The sequence below is a fragment of the Spinacia oleracea genome, chromosome 5 (assembly GCF_020520425.1).
Source record: "Spinacia oleracea cultivar Varoflay chromosome 5, BTI_SOV_V1, whole genome shotgun sequence".
NCBI lineage: Eukaryota > Viridiplantae > Streptophyta > Magnoliopsida > Caryophyllales > Amaranthaceae > Spinacia > Spinacia oleracea.
Window position 1 is genome coordinate 7,024,411 of NC_079491.1, and position 21,324 is coordinate 7,045,734.

Genomic DNA, 21,324 nt, shown 5'->3' on the forward strand with positions numbered 1-21,324 from the left:
ATCCTCTATACAATAATTATGTATTAAAGCACACATGTCTTGAGATTCAATGGAATGGGATTTCTTTGAAATATTTTTGTTATTGATTTGAGGATATCTCCTCCTGCTTTCAACACTTATTCTTCTAAATCTTATTTTAAATATATTTTCCTGTACTTTGTTTTTCCGGTAAAGTCGGTAATGTGATATGAGTAATAGTAATGGAAATAGATGAACCTGTTGATATATTTTTGTGCTCCTGAACTTATCTCTACAGGTTACTATAGTCTGTCAAATCCTCAGTCTTGCTTCCTCTGCATCAGACACTATGGTTCCTTTGTTTTCGAGAAAGATTGTTGACCTTGCAGTACGGACAGTAGTTGATGGTTTTATGGAGCTGTAAGCGCCCTATCTGAGTTGGTTATGTGCATTCATTGTTTTTGTTTACTTCTTTACTAAGTGATATTTTATCTGGGTCATTGCAGTGACACTCATCCTTCAGGCGAGGGTGTTGTTGACAAGATAAATATTTTTCGTCCCGATAGAGTATTCATGGTAATCCGTCTTTCCTTTTCTATTTTGAAAATTTTGATTGTATGAGATGCATACATTGGTTAATATTTACTAATACACTTCAGACAATCACAAAATATCCAAGTAACATGGCTTTTCTGTTTGACTGCTATTGCGAAACTTGCAGCTTTTGGTAGAGTTGCATTACAAAATAACTGCGGCAGTTCATGAAAGACATAGGTCACACCGCTTAGCTGGAATTGAGGTGCTCATTAGTATCCTTGGCCATAGAGTAGCAGTTCCGAGCACTTCTTGGCAAGTTCTTATGGAATATTTCATTTTTTTTATAATCAATTACATTCAGAAATCAGAATCCTGATGTTGCGTCTTGGGGTTAATGTTTGATTTTTTTTGTTATTGGTCTTAATTTTTCAGTTACCTGTTCAATTTGGTTGGTCAATTAATCAGTTCTCAGGCTTTGCAAGACCAATGTTGTCGTATGATTTCCATTTTGCTCAAAATGTTCAAGACTAATCCTTCCAGAGAGACAACTCACATTCTTGGTGAACAGTTGCAGGTTCCCATCATTCTTCATATAATTGCGTTTGGCTTGTTTCCGGGATCTAGTAGCTTTTCACTATATTACACGGACTCGGGTAGCCATGTTGGACACCTTTTAAATAAAAAAAAAATCATCCTTAGAACAATTGAATTTTAACATATTCATGTTGGTAAGATATTTGATCTTAAAACTGAAATGAACTTCCTCACTAGTCTCTTTGTCAAACATTGTGCTTTCAAAGTTTGTAAAGCTCGAGTTATTTTGATGTAAAAAATCATTTTATTTTGGATGTCTGCTTTGCAGAAGCTTGTTAGAGTTGATGTCGTCAGTTCCAGGGGTATTGTGGTGTCCATGTGTTTTAGGTTGTGCTGGGGTGGTGCCTTAACTTGTCTGTGCATGTTTTGTCCATGGATTAAAATGGTCGGAGAATCTTGTTTCTTCCATATTGAAGTGCAACAGATTTAGGAGGCTACTTTGACAGCTACCACTTATGCATTATGGGCTGGTTAGCTGAAATTAATGTTGGAATATTTGAAATTGAAGGGAGGAGTAGCCGTGTAGGGCCTTTAGAGAGTATCTCCAAGGAAAAGAAATATGTATTCTGGAAATTGTAAGAAAGTACATCTGTACGTCACATGAGGACAAGGAATCCTGTGGTAACTAATGGAAAAAACTGTGTGCCAATCACACTATCTATCCAATAAAGGCAATTCCAGAACTTCCGTTGACTAAATGAAGGTGAAAAGAATTCCAAGTTAGAAGGCTTGAAGAGTGGCAAAAAGTGATGGAATTGTAAGGGGTAGAGGAAGGCCTAAGTAGACTTGGAAGAGGGTGATTGAGTTTGATATGACTTTATTGGGGATTGAGGAAGGTATGACTCTGGATAGGGCGGAGCGGAGGGAGAGAATTCATGCAAATGAAACGATATGACTTTTATGTTTTTGCAAACTTCTCACCCCTTTAGTTTGTTTTATTATACCCACTTTCTTAAAATTTTGTCAAACTTTTACATTGGGTTCTTCACTTTTTTCTTCGCCTTTTATTTTTATTTTTTAAAATGATTTCAAATTGTGTTTTTATATCCTTATGTTTCTTCTTTGAACCAACACTGATTTCGTGTCCCTTGTTTTTTTTCCTTTCTCTATTTTCTTTCTTGTGTTTACTTTCTTACAATAACCTTTACTTTTCGTGATTCACGTTTTGGATGATTCCCTATGACGGTTCATGTTAGCCGGCCCCAAATTATTTTTGGACTTAGGCATTGTTGTTGTTGCATTATCTTCTATGCATTTAATCTCATTTCTTAGTAAAAAGTCTATTGGTATCTGAAGATAATATAGCTTGATGCATCTCTTGCTTCTATGCATTTTATCTGATTTCTTAGTAAAAAGTCTATTGGTATCTGAAGATGATATAGCTTGATGCATCTCTTGCTTGCCTGCAGTTTCTGGTGTCAAAACTGGTTGCGTGTTGCATACCCTTGGGATCTAATTCAGATAATTCATGCAGTCCTTCATCCCAAGTTTTGTCATTGCTTCACCTCCTGACTGTGGATTCTGATCCATCTCTCCATGATTACATCAGAGTAAGCGTTTTTTTCAACAATGTAGCTTCATTTAGTGTTTTCTTTCTTTATCTTTTGGTTTTTTTTTTATGTGTGTTTTTTTTGTATGCGTGTGTGGGTGGGGAGGGTACTTTGATAGTCTGGTGTCTAATGGGGGCGCCAATCAATAGATGATATTTTTGACCTTTTGCGGTTTGCTAGACTGTTTTGATTTTGGGAAGAGAATAAAACTTGAAGAATGTTTTGGCAGATTCATGTCTTTGTACGAAGGAGTAAGGGATGCACAATATGTGTCTCTTGTAGGCTTCTTTTTCATTGCATGTTTTCGCTCTCAGCTTCTTTATGTTTCAATAGAGGACACATGCCTGCCAGAAGGCAGGGAGGGAGGAAACGCATCGTTTCTTTATCTTTCAATAGAAGACACATGCCTGCCAGAAGGCAGGGAGAGGAAAAGCACATGTCTGCACCATGTATGACTATGTGCCACCGTTTTATATCTACTGCTAGATTTTCCTACCAACTCCTTGCTTCCATATTTTGTATTATGGAGTATGATTTATGAGGACTTCATAGCGTTGCCAAGTACTGATAAAAATATTTTGTATTTAGAATTTCATGTTCTACATAATTTCTCTATTTCTATTTTTTCATAATTAAACATAAACTCAGACTGAACCCTGTTTTTTTTTTTGGTTCCCCACTCCCCTCCCTTTATGGTCTTTCTAGGAATTTGAACCATTCCCCGAGCTAGAGATCTTTGACAGGATAAGGATTTTTCATCTTGAGTTATGCAAAGATTACTCAGCAAGAGATCACTTTCTGAAGGTACAGTCAATCTGCCTTTGATTCTTTAACTGTGTCGGCTACGTTGATTTTTTTCATAGTTCTTAAGCATTCAACTTCTTTCTTTATTTGCTGATGTGACAAATTTTATTGCAGTTTGTAAAGAGATCTTGCCATCTCCCGCCAAGATTACTTCTATGGAGGTATACTTTAACTTATACAGAATGTCTTTTCTTCGGTTAGTAGGCAAGGATAAATTATTATTTTTTTGGTCTTTTTTCTTTTTACAGTGGAGGGTGTAATGTTAAGAGTGTGTGAAATGTAGAAGTATTTGATAAGACACCAAGTAGATAGAACCTTTCTGTAAAAGGAGGGAAGAATGGGAAGTAATACACCCCCACTATATCACGTACAGTTGACCTAAAGCCAAGTACCTTCCAGAACTTAACACTTAATACGACTATATACATTCCGTACCTTGCTAAAAAACCGATCCTTATTTACGTCAAGTAGAACCGGGTTGCGCTGCCTGATGCTCCGATCCCCGTCGCACCCGTCTTCAGGACGATCTAGTCACAGGGATCAATTCATCTCTCCAGATTCTTTGCCTGACGCCTGCCCAGTGCCGGAAGGTCAAGGAAGCGCTGAAAGCTTCTATAGTAGAACTCATTCGAGAAGGCAAGCTCTAGTAGCTGCTCTACCCTAAAAATTCCACTCTTTTTTTTTTGTTGTTTCTCGCTTGCACCAACGGAACCATCTACTAACCTTCAGTGTTCCAGCCTTTCTTCATCCTCCTTTTCCATTCCATTATAGCATCTTAGCTGAATGAGGTTGATCCTAAATTATCCCAAACTTAGCTGTAAGGATAAGTGCCAAAATGACCTCTCCAATTGAAATAATAAGCAGAAAATGTGGAAGAGATACAACTCAAGGACTCAAAATTAAGAGAAGATAAACATTGTCTTTCTTTTGACAAATGCTGAAACAGCGTACAGCAATAAATTTCCTGTTCAGTATATCTTTTGTTGGAAGTCGAGACCTTCTGTGTGACAGCTGTCTATTCCATAAAAAATATTCTTTAACACAGTAAAATTGAGAAGGGGAAAAATGAAAATCAGTTAAGACAGAGGAGGAACTGAGGAAGGGAATACAAGGAGAGGGTACGTGTCCAAGGTCCAACTCGGAGTTGAAAATTTTCCAAGAATATGGCCCAAGTGAGTTGTCAAGTGTTTATAATCTTGTATGAGTGTCTAGGATCCGACGCTGGTACTTGAGATGAAATGAAAAGTCCGAGTAACATGGTAGATTATCCAATAATTTTTTTATACCCCTACAATTTTTAGAAATAAGAAAAACAATCCTCAAGAAGATTCTTTAAAAAAATAAATTTCTTTATTTAAAAAATTGGATTTGCAGAAACTCGTAAAAAAAATTGCTTGCATGTAAGAATCGAGTGTAAAGGAGAACCCATGAGTAAACCCTCTCAAATAGAACTTTAAGTTTGCTTTTTCTCTTCTTTTTCTGAGAGAAGCCATTTCGCACGGTTCGGGGGACACTTGAGTTAGCCGCCAGAGCCCTACCGTGTCTTAACCTCTATCCAATTTTGAGACATAGGTACTAGGCAAGCTCTAAAAAAGAGTCCTTGTCAACAATGCTCCTTTAATTCAAATACATTCATTTGTGAGAAGGAAAAGAGTGAAAAAGCCAGTCAATGATTCCGAAGGAAGCACCCAAAGGTTGCATGTCCCCAGCATAATGAAGAGATGTCTCTTACTCTCTTAGGGCATCACGTTACATTGAACTTGTCCATGTCGTGCATTTTAAACTTCGGGGGTAGCCTAACATTGGGGAACACACCCGAAAGAGGATGTGCCCACAATGTTCTTCCTTATTATGTTAAGGAAAATTCCCGAGGAGTAACATCTTAAACTTTTACACTACATATGACGATATGTGATGGTATGGAACAACTTTAAAAAGCATACTCGTATGAAAATTCTTCAGATGCTGGAAATTTATTTTAAAGCACTGCAGCTATTTTTAGAGTAAGATAGTTTTAAGCACTTCGAGTATTTTGTTTGAATACTGAGGTTGGTGATATGAAGTGCAAATTCATGAGGCTCTGTTATATATGCATATGGAAAACTTTGTATTTATTTTCCACTAAAGTTCCAGAAAAAAACATGCACATGATGCAGTATTTTGTTCTAAATTTCTAATACTCCTGATATTTTTTCATAGTGTTACTAAATATCATGAAAAGAATCAAGTCCAGAGAATAAATCGTAAAATTGTGTTTGAAATAATCAGTCTAGAGTACAACCAAGTATGAAACCCTTGTGGATGATTATAAATATTTAGTATATGCTGCTTTACTAAGATCAATGGTGGACTGGGAGGTAAGGGAACTATCAACAAAGTTACTTTATGTGCGCTAACTCCAAAATGCTTTGAATGCTTGTAGTCTCCAAGCATTTCACAGGAAGCTACTTGGTGGGGAGAGTTTCTGTGTTGAGGAGAATGCTGCTGGAAGCAATTCTACGGATAATAGCTGGCAATCTGACCTGGAGATAGTACAAGCTGTCTGGTCACTTGTTCGAATATGCGGCTCCCAGGATGCAGACGCTCGGGCATTGGTGTCCGATCTCATTTCTAAGGTATTGTTGTTGATGTAGCTTCGTGCTGTTTTATAGGATTCTCTGACTTAATATATCTGTTTCCTTGATGGTAGGTTGGAATTGGGGATCCACGTTCAGTGGTTTTCCATCTACCTGGTAATTCAGGCCACATGCATGTTTGCGGAGCATCAGATGGAAACTATGCGTCTGAAAATAAATTTGACTTGGATGCTGTCACATCTGAAGAACTGTTGATTTCGCTAATAAGGAATTTGAAGAAATATTTGATGGATGATTCTGTGAAAATAGTTGATTTATCATCGAGAACTCTTCGTGTAAGTTTATCACTTTATCAGTTATCTCTTGGTTGACTTTATTCTTACTTGTATATAGTTTTTTGTCTTCATCTTTTTCACTTACCCTCCACGATTTTATCTGGAGAGTCAACAGTTTACAAAATACAAAGTATATTGTTTGTCCATTTAAATTTCTAACTTTATTTATGTGCTTTTAAATCTTTTCTTATTATCTCTATTTTTTATTTTTTTATCAGGGTTTACTGTCGACTGAAAGAGGCAGTACAATTTTAGGATCTTTTGATTCGTACGAAAAGTCTCTTATTGAGGTTGGTGCAGTGCTAAAAGTTGTTGGATCTGATGCCTGTTAACATTTGTTCTAGTTTGTATTTGGCCTCTGTCATAAGCTGAATTTCTGATTGGAGTCTCTTATCTTTCATCGATTTCTCTTGTCAAATAATCATATCACAAAGCTTACACTTCGTTTACTATTATTATTTCGGGTTGTAGGTTCATTCAAAGGGAGTCAATATGCAGCTGGTTGATAATATTTTATTGGATCTGCAAAAGAAGTTCAGTGGTAGTCTTTTGATCTATTTCTGCCTCTGAAACATATACTGTATATCATCAAATTGTACGTTCTAAATGAATGCATATATTAGATAGTGCTAAAAAATTTGGTTGATTTCTGATACATTTAAATATTACCCAAGCAAAACCGTCATTATTTTTTCTGTTTGCGTGGTTGCATGTCCTTTAGTCTACTGTCTCATACTGTTCATTGTTATATCTGTGGATCGTATAATATTTTTTTATTATTTTCTTTTTGGGATGAGAAAATAGAATATACTATCAGCTGAAAAAAGGAAAGAAAAATCAGAAAACTAGCAATCGAGTAACTGTTGAAATCAGAAAACTTAATAACAGATTTCCTAGTTTCTTTTAACCTAGCAATCAAGTAACTATTGAAATCCCAAGCCTCCTAGCCCATATCGAAGCTAGGTAAGTTACCTTGTCTAACATCAAATCAGAAGTTAAGGAAGCTCCGGAAAAGACATGGGTGTTGATTCTAATCACACACAGTACATGATTGCCATAAAAACATTTCTCGGCAATTTTTTCTTTTCCTTATCCTTATCCTTATCAAAGCCCACAAAATGAATATGTAGCCAATCCACAACTTATATGGAAAGCTCAAGATTCCTCATGCAAATTATTTACCTTGTCCTCTCCCTTTTTTTTTCTTCACGCCTCTTAAAACTAAGAGTGCATCAAGAGAGTCATTGCTTAGAGCTTCTTTTCGAGCTTCCTTCAACAATGGCATTTAGATTTCCAAAAAGGGATGTCTGAAGGCTGTGTTAGGCGTGTGATCTACACCGAGTGTGTGTCTCACTGCTATGTTATTTGGACTCTTCATTTCACCTTATAAAGTCGACTCTCCGACATGGTTATGATCCCTGTGGACACTTTGAGTTCTTCATTTTTGGCTAAAATCGTGATTTTTTTTCATAAAATAGCCGAGTCAACAGTTGGACACGCACCCATATGTTGGTGTCTACACAGTAACCGACATGAGTACCCGAGGCCAAGTAACATAGGATGAAATGGGATTTTTCCTTGAACAAAGCAGGAACATTTCGTAGACACATAGGCTAAGCTATGCATGAATGCCTATGCCTCTATGTTCTGAAAAAGAAGCACTAACTTGTTGCCGCTGAGAGGTTCCATTTGCTATTTATTTGCTGATGTGGTGTTGCAGATTTTTAGAATTTGGAAGATGACAGTGAGGCACCATAATTTATTTATTTTTCCATTTTTTTCTTAATTATAACGAAATTGTGTTTATCGATCTGATTAAGAATTTCTCCTGCATGTTTATCCTGCGTAATCTGATAAGACTGATGCGAAAAATCATGCTTTCATGTAGTCAACCATCAAACTTTAAAGTTTGTTTGTTACTTATGTGAAATTACCAGCTGAAGGAAAATCGTTAGAAGAGGCATCTCTGTGGAATACATGTGACAAAACGTTTGAGTCCTGGATATGTCCGCTTGTTTACTCGCTGGTTGGGCACTGCAGTGATATCACCCTTAGGTAATTGTCTGCTTTTTTTTAATTAACCCACAGCATTGATGTACACGGCTGTATATTTGGCTTTAAATTATTTAATTTGAGTTCATTGTTTTCAGGTTATGTCAAGATATTGTATTACTGAAGGCTGAAATTGCTGAACTTTTACTGCCAAGTATTATGATTAATCTGGCTGGAAGAAAGGATTTGGCAACTGATTTTGGCCATCTAATCTCTGTCAAGGTTTCCTATTCATTTACTAAAACACTGCTAGTTCTTGATGTTCAGATACTCTGTTGTTTGTGATTGGTCATAATATAAATGATTAGATCATCTTAACGTGTGTTTGTGCACTCTACAAGGCCACTTCTATGCCAGCAGGGCTTGGCCTCTCTGATTTCCGTAGTTTGTTCAAACTATAATAAGTCTCCCATTGAACATGCAGGTAGAGCAGCATATACTTGTAGAGACGAATAAGCTGACGAAGTCTATTCAGGTGATGTTGGATGTGCTAAATGAACTGCGACTGTGCAATGTAATGGAGAGAGCCGGTTCGGGTCCACTGTCTAATAAAAAGGAAATTGTGAAGGTGAACTTTGACTTCTTCAATTGTTTGTTTATTTAACTTAATTTTCTTTCTCCCTCTTTCTTGTGGACAAAAGATAGCCAATTAGAAAAAGGTAACCAAAGGTATACTATTGTTAGTTATTCACAAAGGAGCACATGGGTGAATGTATAAGATTGACATCTTCATATGGCAAGTATTTGATGAATGAAGCGTTAAAAGATTTTGGTTGATCTTGCAGGCTTCTCGGTCTTCTTCCGGGCAAGGTGCAAAATCTCGGGCATCTTTGAAGGCCCGAGGATCAGCCACTGCACATAGTACCTTGTTAATCTCCACTCTGTTGTGGGATAAGGTATGGCATACATGTATCTGAAATACATGCTCTTAAGAAATTTGTGTTGCCCATATTGTTTGTTTTAAGTTTTAAGTTTTAACCTTAACTTTTTTTTGTTTTTGCTTATGTTATTTTAAATTTTCAATGTATGGGAAGATGCACAAGTCCTTTGGTTTATGGACCTTGACTTTGTGAGTCATTAGATTTTGCTTTATCCAAGAGTTTGGTAGGAAATACCAGCAAAAAATTAAAGTGAAGTTCTCTTTTCTGCTGCATTGAAATGATTGAATGATCAAAAGGAAACTTATAATCCTTTGTGTAGAAAGGAGAGGTCGAGGGAAGGAGCTTCGTTAGAAGATTGAATTTGTTTGGCCGCCCTTTGGATCCCATTGGTTTTGATAGAAGTGTCTGAATTTCTGCAATAGAAACATGAATCAAGAAAGTCTTATGGGTTATCCATTACATACCTTTGGTGCCATTCTTTGAGGGCGTTTCAACCACTACCACGTAAAATGGATCCTTCTTATGACAGGGTTTGGGAAGGGTCTGATGTACCCAGCATCACCCCTGAATGAACCACTAGTGAAATTTGAACTAGCAGTCTAGCACTTTTGCAGACTTTCTTTTTAGTACAAAATCTTTTAAACTGCGGTAAGGGCCATAATTTCAGTAGCAGATTCCCAATTGGAAATATGTACTTTATTTTTGTATCTCATGAAGAGGTTACAGTTGACCACCTGACATGTATGTTTTTTTCATCAGTATTGTGGTTTATATGAGCTTGTATCAGCTTCTTATGGCTCCTATTGACTCTCTGTTAACTGATACATAATGGCCTTTTAGTACTTGGACAAAATGAAATTGGTAATTTGAAGAACTCATATATATCTGCCTGCCTACACTGTGTACTTATGTAATTTTCCTGATTAGTAGTTCAGATAATAGTACTGTAGTCCGCGGTTATTTGCGTGATTTTGTCTTTATTCTGATAGCCTTTGATTCCATGGTGTTTATCTTCATTTTGGTAGGTTTACTGGCTCAATATTGATTACCTTACTGTGGCAAAGTCGGCAATTGTGAGTACAGATACATCAATATGCCTTCGTCTTTGACTTTCTTTCTTATAGCTTTCACTGCTAGCTAATATTGCTGTTAAAAACAGTTCTGTGGGTCATATTTTACTGCTATGCTGTATGTTGAGTACTGGTGTGAAGACCATTTCAATAACCTTACACTTGGAAAGCCTGATTTTTCTCATGTTGAAACGGTTAGTGAAGGTTCATTCGTTTTGAGATACTGCTTTCAGCTTTGTTGTGAAATGTCGTTCGACAAACAAACAGATCCAACCCTTTTCCCTTTTCAGAAAGTAGAAAAAGTATGAAGGAGGAACTCGAAATAGATCTAATGCTCACCCTTTGGTATTTTGACTTGCAGTTGCCAAAACATATTGAGTTACTGCTCTCAGCTCTCACACGGATAAATGAGCCTGATGGTTTATATGGGATTATTCAATCCCACAAGGTCTGTCAACTAACATTGATTGGTTGCTTAAACCTCATTGTCTTTAAAGTTCTTCTTGATTTGATGGCAGCGCAACATGCTGTAGTCGTTAATACTTCTTTTTGGAAACTGTTATACCTTTCTTATCAGATTTGAGTTGCAAATAATCTAGTCTTTTGTCTAGGGGATTGTTAGTTAGTTAAATAGCCTGACCTGCATGGGGAGCATCAGTATCATGCTTGTTCATGTACAAATCCTTAGAGGCAATCAGGCAACTGAATTTTCCAGAAGTGTAATTTTATGATATATGTCTAGTGCCTCATATCCTTATTGTATTGGTATATATTATTGCTCATACATACATAAAGGCATGCTATAGGCTATTCCTTCTGTTCAGATATAAGCCCATGTTCTCTTCTCCTGATTTTTGGTGTGAAATAAATTTTACTGATTATTGCCTGATAAAACCGACTTCTGCTGATTAAATATTTATACCTGATTTTCCCTTATTACTCATATACAGTTTACTGGTTTTTACTGAATTAAAACCGACTTTTTCTGATCAAAAATATTTATTTCTAATCATAATACCAAATTGATTTTGGCAATTTTGCGGTGTGCGTGATTGGAGCGGAATGGTTGTATTTTTAATGGTATTGATGTCCCACGTGATCTATTGTGGGATGAAGTAACTTTATTAGCTTCTTTAGGGGCAAAGTTGGTGGAGGATTTCCCACATTACTCCATTAGAGATATTTGAAGGATTTGGGCTAACTTGTAGTCTGATTTTCGGTTTCTTCATGAGGACACCTTGTCCTCATGGTATATTTATTATTTCGATTATTTTCAATAATAATTTCCTTCTTATCAAAAAATATCAAATTGATTTTAACTGATTAAAATTAACTTTACTAATTGAAAATAATATTTACTGCAATTATAGTTTTAAGTTGAAGAGAACAAAGATAAGTATTGTTTTAGTCTTTTTCTATTAATAGAAGGAAAATGAAATATAAGAAGCAAAAAATTGGCATTAATTCCTAAACTAATTCCAATTTGAGAAATACATTTAATGCTTATTTACAACCCTAACTCACCCCACTTTTTTTTTTTTTTTTTTAACGATATTTGCATGACTTTTTTAATCTCAAACACAATCAGATTTTTATTTCCCCCAACAAAACTTGTTTGATTAAGGGAATTTTTTTTCCATATATTTCTTAATTAGGTCAATAATGCTAAAACTGCACTTATATAGTTATATTCAAACGGGAGGGAATATATTCTTGTGCAATCTGCATTTTGTTCTAGATTTCTGAAGAAGATTAAAAAGAGACTAGAAGAGTGCCGTTCCCTTAGAAGACTTCCCTGTCTCAAAACTTCTCCTTCCCTTCTACCCAAGAAATATAACAGTAGAAGTAGAAGGAATTGTATCGTGAAATGCTTTTGTTATCTGAAAAATTATTCAGCATATGAAAATGAATTCTACTTGAATGTCTGCTTTTAAAGGTAATTATGAACTGAGTGCAATTCGCTTATTTTTAGAACTGATTTGTTTCATCTTGCCTGTCTTGCGCTCCTTGTGAAGTTGACCTCTCAAATTTTGACCTTTGAACATGAGGGCAACTGGAGCAAGGCTCTCAAATATTATGATTTACAAGTGAGGTTAGAGACATTGGAGAATTATCAAAAGTACTCAACTGATGAAAGCTCCCGAGCAGCTTCTTGTGCGTCCTTATCGGAAACAGACCTAGCGGTGAAACTAAGAAATCCTTACAAAGGGGTCATTAGATCTCTGCAACAAATCGGTTGTTCCCATATCCTTGATCTGTATTGTCAAGGATTGGCTTCTTGTAGAGGGGAGTTCCAACATGATTTAGAGTTTGTAGAACTGCAGGTACGGCTGATTAGATGAATGAACTTGTTGAGCTTTGAGAATAAACACAGTTTGCTCGTCGTTCTTATTAATGCTAATCCTTCTGTTTACCTTGCTGCTTTAAACTGTATGTAGTATGAGGCCGCTTGGCGTTCTGGCAATTGGGACTTCTCTATGTTTAACATAGGAGACACTTCTATAGCTGCAAACCAGTTTACAAGAAGTGACCGTTTCAATCAAAACCTGCATAGGTAACTCTTTGCCAAACCTTAAAAAGGAATTCAAAGATACTTGAATACTTCTATTTTGCATGGTAGCTCTCTAGTTTTACTTATAATTGGTAACCGAAAAGAAAATACTTTGTGGTTCCCTTGAGAATTGGGCTTCACTATTTCAGTACTCCTGCTGTTATTAAATCGGTTAGCTACGTGGCAACTATGTGAAGTAGATTTTTTAGAATTTAGAGGGACTTTTATGTCATTTTAGAGTAATGAACTCATCTCACATACTTGCAAGTTGCAACTAATTAACGGAAAATTGACAGTGGGCTTACTGACATTGTGAAGCTCAGTTTGGAGGGGTACCATGTGAAAAATGCATTCCTATATGGTTGGAAATTGAATTGTCAAAATCCGTATATGATAAATTTAATTTTGGGTTCATGGAGTCCTCTAGGCTGCCCTCTCTCAGAGCACAACCTAGTGGCCCCTGTATAAGCATGTATTTTGTCATTGATAGAGTTTTTATGTATAAATATTTTATCTAAAGACTTTTTACTTTATATCTTCCTGCCTAAAAAAAATTAATAAAAATTCTAAAATGGTCCTTTTTGCTACATGATTCATGTTTTTTCAATCTTTTTGCTCACAAAATCATGCCAGTTGGTTTCCTCTCATTGATAAATCCAGGTGTTTCATCCACCCACACATGCACCAGCACCAACACATGCTCATCATGCAGGCACACACCCATCACTAATTCACTACTACAAACAAGGCGAATGTTATTTTCAACATGCCTAGGCACTTAAGCAGCAAAATTGTTATTTCTATATACATTTTGTGTGTTTGCTTCCTACTGTAGCAGAAATCCTACCCAATGGACTCTCTAGTGTCTAGAGTGTAAGATTTTAACAGCCGTATCCTATATGTACTGATGCGGTTCCCTGACTTGCATATATAGAGTACTGTTTGGCGCCCACATCTTTGAATTTAAGGGTAAAGAGTACTGTTTTATTTTGGTTGATTGTCTTCACTTTATATTATCAGTTGTTTGAGGGCATTGCAAGAAGGAGATTCCCGTGAGTATTATAAAGAATTGAAGGATTCCAAGCAGGTGACATTTATGGCAGATTTTCTGTAATAGCAGGTAGCGTATTATGTGATATAAGGCCATTGCCCATAGGCTTACTTACTATTCATTTGTTTAGGATCTTGCATTGTCTCTTTATCATGCAAGTGAGGAGAGCACAGAGTGCATCTACTCAACCATAGTTAAACTACAGGTATGTATATTCTGGTATAAGAACAGCAGTTAGTATACATACCTTAGTTATTGGATGCTCAATATTGTGATTTCTTCCCAACACAATTCCTTCCCTCGCCCAATATTGTGCTTGACGATTTAACCTGATAATCTTTGTGAACCTTCAACGATTTTGTACGTGCCACAGAGTTAAAATAACACATCTTTTGGATCAGTAAAGTAGTTGACGTGTATAACTGAATTGACCCTAACATGCAGATCCTTGATCATCTTGGTATGACATGGGATTTGAGATGGAGACCATTGAGCAGAAGTACAAGTTCGTTGCGAGAAAAGCGTAGTGTGCTTTCTGAACCCGCTATTCCAGCCTTGGAAGAGGTAACTTGAGGCTATCTTATTCTTCTTTTTTGGATTTATTTCTTATTCACTAAAGTCTAATGTGTGTGTGTCCCAAAACACCATCACCGCTTGTAGTACTCCCTCGTCCAATCATCCCTATTTAAATGTTCCGTTTCTCTAATATGCGTGTATTTAGGAGAGCAATTATTGTAGGGTTTGGTTAATTGTAGGTGAATAAAGAAAAATAGTGGATGTATTTTAATGTTTTTAGTAGAGGTAAGAGCAAGTGGAGACCCATCCAAAGGAATGAAATGAAGAATAAATAAATGAAATCAAAACAAAACAATTGCAAAGAATATTTAATTGCGTGGTCGCCACTCTAAGGAGAAATGAGAACTTTAAATAGGGACAAGATTTGGGAGAAACGAGACCTTTAAATAGGGGCAGAGGGAGTAGGATGTTCCAGATAAAATTGGCGAGCTTTTGGCTTAAATATGATTTACTTTTCTTTCAAATAGTACTATTAAATACTTTAGAATTATGAATTAAAGAATTCATATGGGTGTCAGTGTATCATGTTCTCTCATTCTCGCATAACATATTATCCAAGAATTATAAATGATGTTTTTCCCAAGTCTATCGACTAGTTTCTTTGTCTTCTATACCCAATCAGACTGCCAAGGAACCATCCATCACACTTCTGAGACAGTCTGAGCAACAAACACCAATCCTTGACGCTACCCAGATAATTACATGGTAAGTGCCAAGGAGAGAACCCAAGATTTACGAGGACAAGGTGATCCACAGATTCTTCCTCCTCGTGACATTAGCTACAATGACATGCAAGTCCAAAATGGCTTGTTTTCTGGGAATCCTCTGTGACAAACGAGCATGTTTTTGGAGGAGCCTTTTAACTTCCAAATAGCCTTTGCAAGAAAGTGGATTTTTTTTCTACTGGACTGTAGTTCATTTACAAATGGTTTTAAACTGGTAAAGGTGGTAATCCCATTATTCTTTCCTGTGATGCAGTTGTCGAGCTTGAATACACAATGGAATTACATCGTGAAGCAGACACAACTACACATGAACTTGTTAGAGCCGTTTGTGGCGTTCCGGAAAGTCTTGCTTCACATTTTGGGTTGTAAGGACTGTACAGTCCAGCATCTTCTGCGATCTTCATCTGTTCTTCGCAAGGTTTTACTACTTTTACTCTTAATCCTCAAGACTATATGTGCTTGCAGAATTTATTAACAGTGTCTTTATTAATGATTTATTTGTTGACAGGGTACCATGTTCTCTCAAGCTGCTGCATCTTTACATGAATTCAAATTTATGTGCATCGAGTTGGGTGGCCAAAATACAAGTTTGTACTGGCATGGCAGGGTAAATGTTTTTTTACTCTTTGTTAAACTGGAAAGTGTGATTGAAGGGAAGAATAGAAGAAACATCATCTTAGTGCTGGAAATGGAATAACAAAAAGGGACGGGGGGAGGGGGGGGGGGGGGGGGGGGGGGGGAGAGAGCATGTTGATCGTTGATTAGTGGTAATAACATTCACTCCTTCAACAGTATTTATGTAGGCTGGGTTTCTTGTAGTTAGGATTTGCTTGCCTAATCTAGAGCTCAATATATCCGCTTGAATTTTGAAATATAGGTACATTGATTACCAGGCAACAACAAAAGGCCTTGTTCTTATCAATTGAAATATATTTTGTTGCGATATAGACCTCTGCCTCACCTCTCTCACTGGCCCATCATCTCTGATGAGCAGCATGCATCCTTCAGTCTACCACGTGAATGTGATTGTCCTAATAATGCAGTGCTCATCAGCCTATAGAGATATAGTATGGTAAAATGGTAATCCTATGATTGATGTTATAACTTATAACTGAATAAACATTGTAACTCTGTGTGTTATTAACACTGCCCCCTGTGAGAATTTACCAGAGATGGCCTTAAAGTGAGGGACAAAGGGTCGTGGGGAATCAACGGATATGGAACAGGTTAAGAAAGTACCCCCCCTCCCCTTATCCTAATGTCCTCCTGCTCGTTCCTGTCCACCTAGGTTCTCCTCTCTGTTATTTCTCTATATCTCTCCCTCGCTGTAACAGAGATGTGCAAATGTAAAAGCATGAATGATGAAGACAGCTGTCTAACATGCTATAAGAATATAGTAAATAATGGGCCAAAGTAAGCATTAGTTTCTTTTGTAACAATTCGTAGTGTGATTTACGTCTAACTTGGATTATCGTAGCATTATGTTACAGAGTTCAACTCGTAAAAAATGTGGAGTCTAATACAGAAATTCAAAGTGTCTTTGAAACCTAAAAGATTGTTAGCTTCAATCGTGTTTTTGAATTATATTTGCAGCTTGAAGAGGCCAAACTTCTGAGAGCACAAGGTCGGCAAGAGATGGCCATCAACCTTGCAAAATATATTGCTGAAGAGAACCAATCAAATGAAGATGCATCAGATGTACATCGTTTGGTTGGCAAGTGGCTTGCAGAAACTCGTTCTAGCAAGTCAGTCATCAAATCCATACATGTATTTCTTGCATATGACCATGTTTGATCCTATAGGTGTCTTATATTTAACTGGATGCAGCTCGAGGACAATATTGGAGAAATACTTGAAGCGTGCTGTGACCTTTGCCGAGGAACTCAAAGCTGTCAACAGGAAATCTGTGGACAAGAAGTGCCAGACACATTTCCATCTTGCACATTATGCGGATGCTCTATTTAGAAGTCATGAAGAAAGGCTAAATTCCAGCGAATGGCAAGCTGCTTTGCGTTTGAGGAAACACAAGGTACTAATTAATCTTGTTAGGAAGCAATATGCCAAACAAAATAGATTTTTTCATGAAAGTTCTTCAATGCAGAAACTGGAAATGGAAGCTCTCGTAAAGAGATTCAGGAGTTCAACAAAGGCAAGTTGGCACTCTTTTGAGGGTCTATTGGCTTTTACCTTCTTTCCTCATCCTCTGCCCCAACAGTCCAACACTTTCTTTTCCTGCTATATAGGGGGAGAAAACAGATTATTCACTAAAAATACAGGAGCTGCAAAGGCAACTTACTTTAGACACTGAGGTGGCTGAAAAATTACAGGTATCTTTTTGTAACTGGAAACTTTCAGTTTCTCGTTTCTTCTTTTATTAATCGTCACTAACTACTTTATGCAGTCATATCTTGTGCATGCTCACATTATGATTGAGATGCATTGTAGTATTTTCTGCATCGTTATTAATAGTCAAAGCAAGGATATATTAAGTGAGTATTGAGTGACAACTCACTTGAACTTATAAAATGCTCCGTAAAGTTCGATTATTGTGATTTTAAGTAGGCAGGGAAAGTGGATGTATTGACAATAGCAATGAGATAAAAGGAATTCCATAAACAGGACTTGAAGTATTCGACCATTTTTCTTACAATTGTAGAAAGTTTGTTTTACTGGTGTACGTTATCAGGCATATAACAGGTGGCTTTAACTATGTATTCGACCATTTTTCTTTCTACAATAGATTTGTTTCTCCCTTTTCAAATATAAACTTCTTCATATCAAGTATGATTCTAACATAATCTCTGTCGTCTAAGGCATTTCATTTTATGTTTCAGGATGATAGAGACAATTTTCTTAACCTGGCACTGGATGGGTATAAACATTGCCTCGTCTTAGGGGAGAAGTATGATGTCAGAGTGGTCAGTTCTCCATTTATCTTGTTCTGATGCTTACCTTTCTATTTTTTGTCTTCTTTTTGTAGTAAACATATAACATACCCCTGTTAACCTCTCAGGCATTTTCCTATGCTGGAGGTTCCAGCTTACTGTCAGATGCATCTTTTCTGTTAGTTTTAGTTGGAAAGAGAGAGCAGGAAAGGGGGTGGAACCGCGGATGGAAAAAAAATGAATATTTGTGATGCTTTTTTGAGATTTTGTTGATGAGAGAGCTGTGAAAAGATAAAATTTTTCTTATATATTCGTGAAAAGATATGGTCTAAGTTTATGAACGTTGACTGTGAAAGAGTCTATGTAGCAATTTCTTTTTTGACAAGGAGAATATTACTTATTACTCCATATAATCATATGATTTTTCTTGGTTTAAATAAAAACAAATTTTCTTAAATGTTTTCTAGGTCATTTTAAGAATCAAATGTAAGTCAATTACATTTTGTGGTGTTTTTATTTTTATACTATTTGAATGTTTGATCAGGTTACTTTTATTTAAATTTGTAAATTAAAGTATATCACAAATGAATCTGGTTTCAAAATACCTTCCAAATGAATCTAACGGTATATGTCACAAAAGTAATGTTTGATTACATCACTTACACGAATTTAAAGAAAAGTAATTTTATTGTGACCCTAACTCTAGTTATATCTTACCTCTTCTTATTGAATTTTATTTGAATAGTTGCTTACATGATTTGAAAAGTCGTTCACTTTAATGTTTCCATGTATGTTTGGTTGACTCCTATTTCAGCGTTGTTTTTATTAAGTTCTATCATTGTTTCAGGTATTCCGACTTGTTTCAATCTGGTTTGGCCTCTCTTCTAGGCAAAATGTTATCAAGGCAATGGCTAACACTGTTAATGAGGTATGTAAATATTTTGCACAGAAATTTTTGTGTGTTTAGTCGTATGTCAAAAATCAGAAGCTCAATCTCATACAAGAAAATGCTTTAGTGACTGCTTAGAAATAAGTCTAGATCCCTTATGATTGCCCTATATGCAGGCAGAAGTAATGATTAGATGTCAAACAGTAAAACATGATTAGTCATTTGTAAATTTAATCTATCGCAATTTTATGAGGTGATAGCTTTTGTTTTTTCTTGAAATAAATGTTTGTAGGTGCAGTCGTACAAGTTTATACCGCTTGTCTACCAGATTGCATCTAGGATGGGCAGCACAAAAGAGGTTCAAGGCCCTCATAGCTTTCAGGTATACCAGAATGCATAGGTGTTTTTTTTTCTTTTGCAGAGAATTTTATTTGGATGATGCAAAAACGTCCAGGCGACACCTGTGATGCTTTGGATATTTGACACTAGATTTTTGTTTAGAGATTGGACACTTCAATTTTAGACCAAAGAGGAAATGGATAGGAAGCCTAGATACTTCTTGAGTTCTTAATTGACGACAAAGGCATGAGGAATAGCGGTGAAGTGCTCTTATAAATACAGGGAATTGTGGTGAAGTGCTCTTATATATATAGGAATAGCGGTTATTTGCTTATTTGGTGTTCAATTCCCAACACATTGGACCCTTTGTTTTTATTTCAATAAATAATGGATAAGAGTGATAGTTTTTTCAATTAGAAGAAGAGAGAAAACAGAGGCGAGTACAGAGAGAGAGAGAGAGGAGGCGATGGTGGAGGTGTTTTAATACACACTGCCGTTATGCTTTCATTTCCATAAAGTAGGTTTATAGTAGATTTTCTCTACACTTACGTACGCTTTCCGCATAGTGCTATCCAAAATTAGAACAGTCTTCTTGTTCAAGTAAGTCTAAGTTTATGCTTATATTCGACACCCAAATACGATTCAGGTGAATAAATCCCAAATATAATGGAACTTGTAATTGACTCACTACCTAATAAACCATGCAGTTCGCTTTGGCTTCTCTTGTGAAGAAAATGGCCATTGAGCACCCGTATCACACCATACTGCAGGTATATTGACAGCTATATTTCTCTGAATATTATATATGTATATATGTACCACCTCTGCATTTTGGTCTACTAATACACACTTTCTGTTTTGGGTTGGTTTTTTTGTCTACTCTCTTTTACTTAATTGATTTTATTCCTTTTTTGGAAAACCCTCTTTACTATTACCCCACATTATTTACACCTTTCCACTCATTTTCTCTTACTTGATCACTTTTTTCTAACACCTATCCACCTTTTTACCCCTCTCTCTTAATTAATCGACAGTTTTCTTACACCCACTCACCTATTATAATTCTTAAATTATGTATCTATGGTAACGGAGTCGAACAAAAAAAAAACTTCCCTGAAGTAGTATGTATAAAGTTACGGTAAGGGAGTGGGGTTTTGTATTTTCCACTTGAGATCCCTTGTATTTTTTTTCTTGACTTTATTACTTTTTCTCTTTGAACCAGCTCCTGGCTCTTGCCAATGGTGACCGAATAAAGGACAAACAACGCAGTAGAAATTCATATGTGGTTGATATAGATAAAAAGGTTGCTGCTGAAAATCTTTTGAAAGAATTACAAGCACATCATGGGAACATTATTAGACAGGTAACACATGTACTATTGGTAGAATTTAACTAGTGTAAGCGACCAATTTTGGTGTGTTGCTTGTCATGTAGATCCCATTCAACTTGCCATTTTGGCATGAGTTCCAAGGTTTGATTAAAGTGCAAATATGTTGATGGTCCTTAGACGAAGGGGTTCCCTAATATTCACATGTTAAATGATTTACGGGTTATTCATGTGTCACCTAGATGAAACAACTGGTGGAGATCTATATTAGACTTGCAGAGTTAGAGACAAAGAGAGAGGTTAGTGCGTGCATTTTTCTTCATTGATTTTCTGGATTTTACACTTCCGTCTTTGAACCGCTTGGATTTTTTGAGTTCTCTAACAATCTGAAAATGATTTATTGGTGATGTTTAGCTTTCTGAAAGATTGCTAAAGCTTTTCTTTTTTTACAGGATACCAACAAGAAGGTTAGCCTTCCAAGAGATATTCGAAGTGTTCGGGAACTCGAACTTGTAAGTTTCACACCATAATCCTTGACTGTGTACATTAAATCACATAGTGTGTTAGCACTGTATGTGACTACATAAGGTTGCTTAAGAATAAAATTGCTTCGCTGAATTTCAG

At 36.3% G+C, this 21,324-nt stretch overlaps 1 protein-coding gene across 3 annotated transcripts in view; it reads left to right on the plus strand.

The window, feature by feature from the left end:
* LOC110789457 (serine/threonine-protein kinase ATM) overlaps positions 1 to 21,324 on the plus strand; it is a 52,166-nt gene that overhangs the window by 25,931 nt on the left and 4,911 nt on the right. The window contains exons 32-67 of one of the 3 annotated variants that reach the window (XM_021994122.2): positions 257 to 378; positions 465 to 534; positions 680 to 807; positions 928 to 1,069; positions 2,499 to 2,639; positions 3,345 to 3,443; positions 3,558 to 3,604; positions 5,866 to 6,058; positions 6,133 to 6,354; positions 6,573 to 6,644; positions 6,826 to 6,895; positions 8,292 to 8,409; positions 8,505 to 8,628; positions 8,831 to 8,974; positions 9,192 to 9,302; positions 10,313 to 10,360; positions 10,447 to 10,551; positions 10,719 to 10,805; positions 12,373 to 12,681; positions 12,796 to 12,911; positions 13,929 to 13,995; positions 14,090 to 14,164; positions 14,404 to 14,523; positions 15,514 to 15,678; positions 15,769 to 15,867; positions 16,854 to 17,005; positions 17,088 to 17,289; positions 17,362 to 17,409; positions 17,504 to 17,587; positions 18,095 to 18,178; positions 18,993 to 19,073; positions 19,327 to 19,416; positions 20,081 to 20,143; positions 20,596 to 20,736; positions 20,943 to 20,999; positions 21,153 to 21,212. In XM_021994122.2, the coding sequence (XP_021849814.2) occupies positions 257 to 378; positions 465 to 534; positions 680 to 807; positions 928 to 1,069; positions 2,499 to 2,639; positions 3,345 to 3,443; positions 3,558 to 3,604; positions 5,866 to 6,058; positions 6,133 to 6,354; positions 6,573 to 6,644; positions 6,826 to 6,895; positions 8,292 to 8,409; positions 8,505 to 8,628; positions 8,831 to 8,974; positions 9,192 to 9,302; positions 10,313 to 10,360; positions 10,447 to 10,551; positions 10,719 to 10,805; positions 12,373 to 12,681; positions 12,796 to 12,911; positions 13,929 to 13,995; positions 14,090 to 14,164; positions 14,404 to 14,523; positions 15,514 to 15,678; positions 15,769 to 15,867; positions 16,854 to 17,005; positions 17,088 to 17,289; positions 17,362 to 17,409; positions 17,504 to 17,587; positions 18,095 to 18,178; positions 18,993 to 19,073; positions 19,327 to 19,416; positions 20,081 to 20,143; positions 20,596 to 20,736; positions 20,943 to 20,999; positions 21,153 to 21,212 (4,056 nt within the window). Of the gene's footprint in view, positions 1 to 256; positions 379 to 464; positions 535 to 679; positions 808 to 927; positions 1,070 to 2,498; positions 2,640 to 3,344; positions 3,444 to 3,557; positions 3,605 to 5,865; positions 6,059 to 6,132; positions 6,355 to 6,572; positions 6,645 to 6,825; positions 6,896 to 8,291; positions 8,410 to 8,504; positions 8,629 to 8,830; positions 8,975 to 9,191; positions 9,303 to 10,312; positions 10,361 to 10,446; positions 10,552 to 10,718; positions 10,806 to 12,372; positions 12,682 to 12,795; positions 12,912 to 13,928; positions 13,996 to 14,089; positions 14,165 to 14,403; positions 14,524 to 15,513; positions 15,679 to 15,768; positions 15,868 to 16,853; positions 17,006 to 17,087; positions 17,290 to 17,361; positions 17,410 to 17,503; positions 17,588 to 18,094; positions 18,179 to 18,992; positions 19,074 to 19,326; positions 19,417 to 20,080; positions 20,144 to 20,595; positions 20,737 to 20,807; positions 21,000 to 21,152; positions 21,213 to 21,324 lie in introns of those variants that run through there. The other 2 variants (XM_056830281.1, XM_056830280.1) reach the window with 2 other exon arrangements.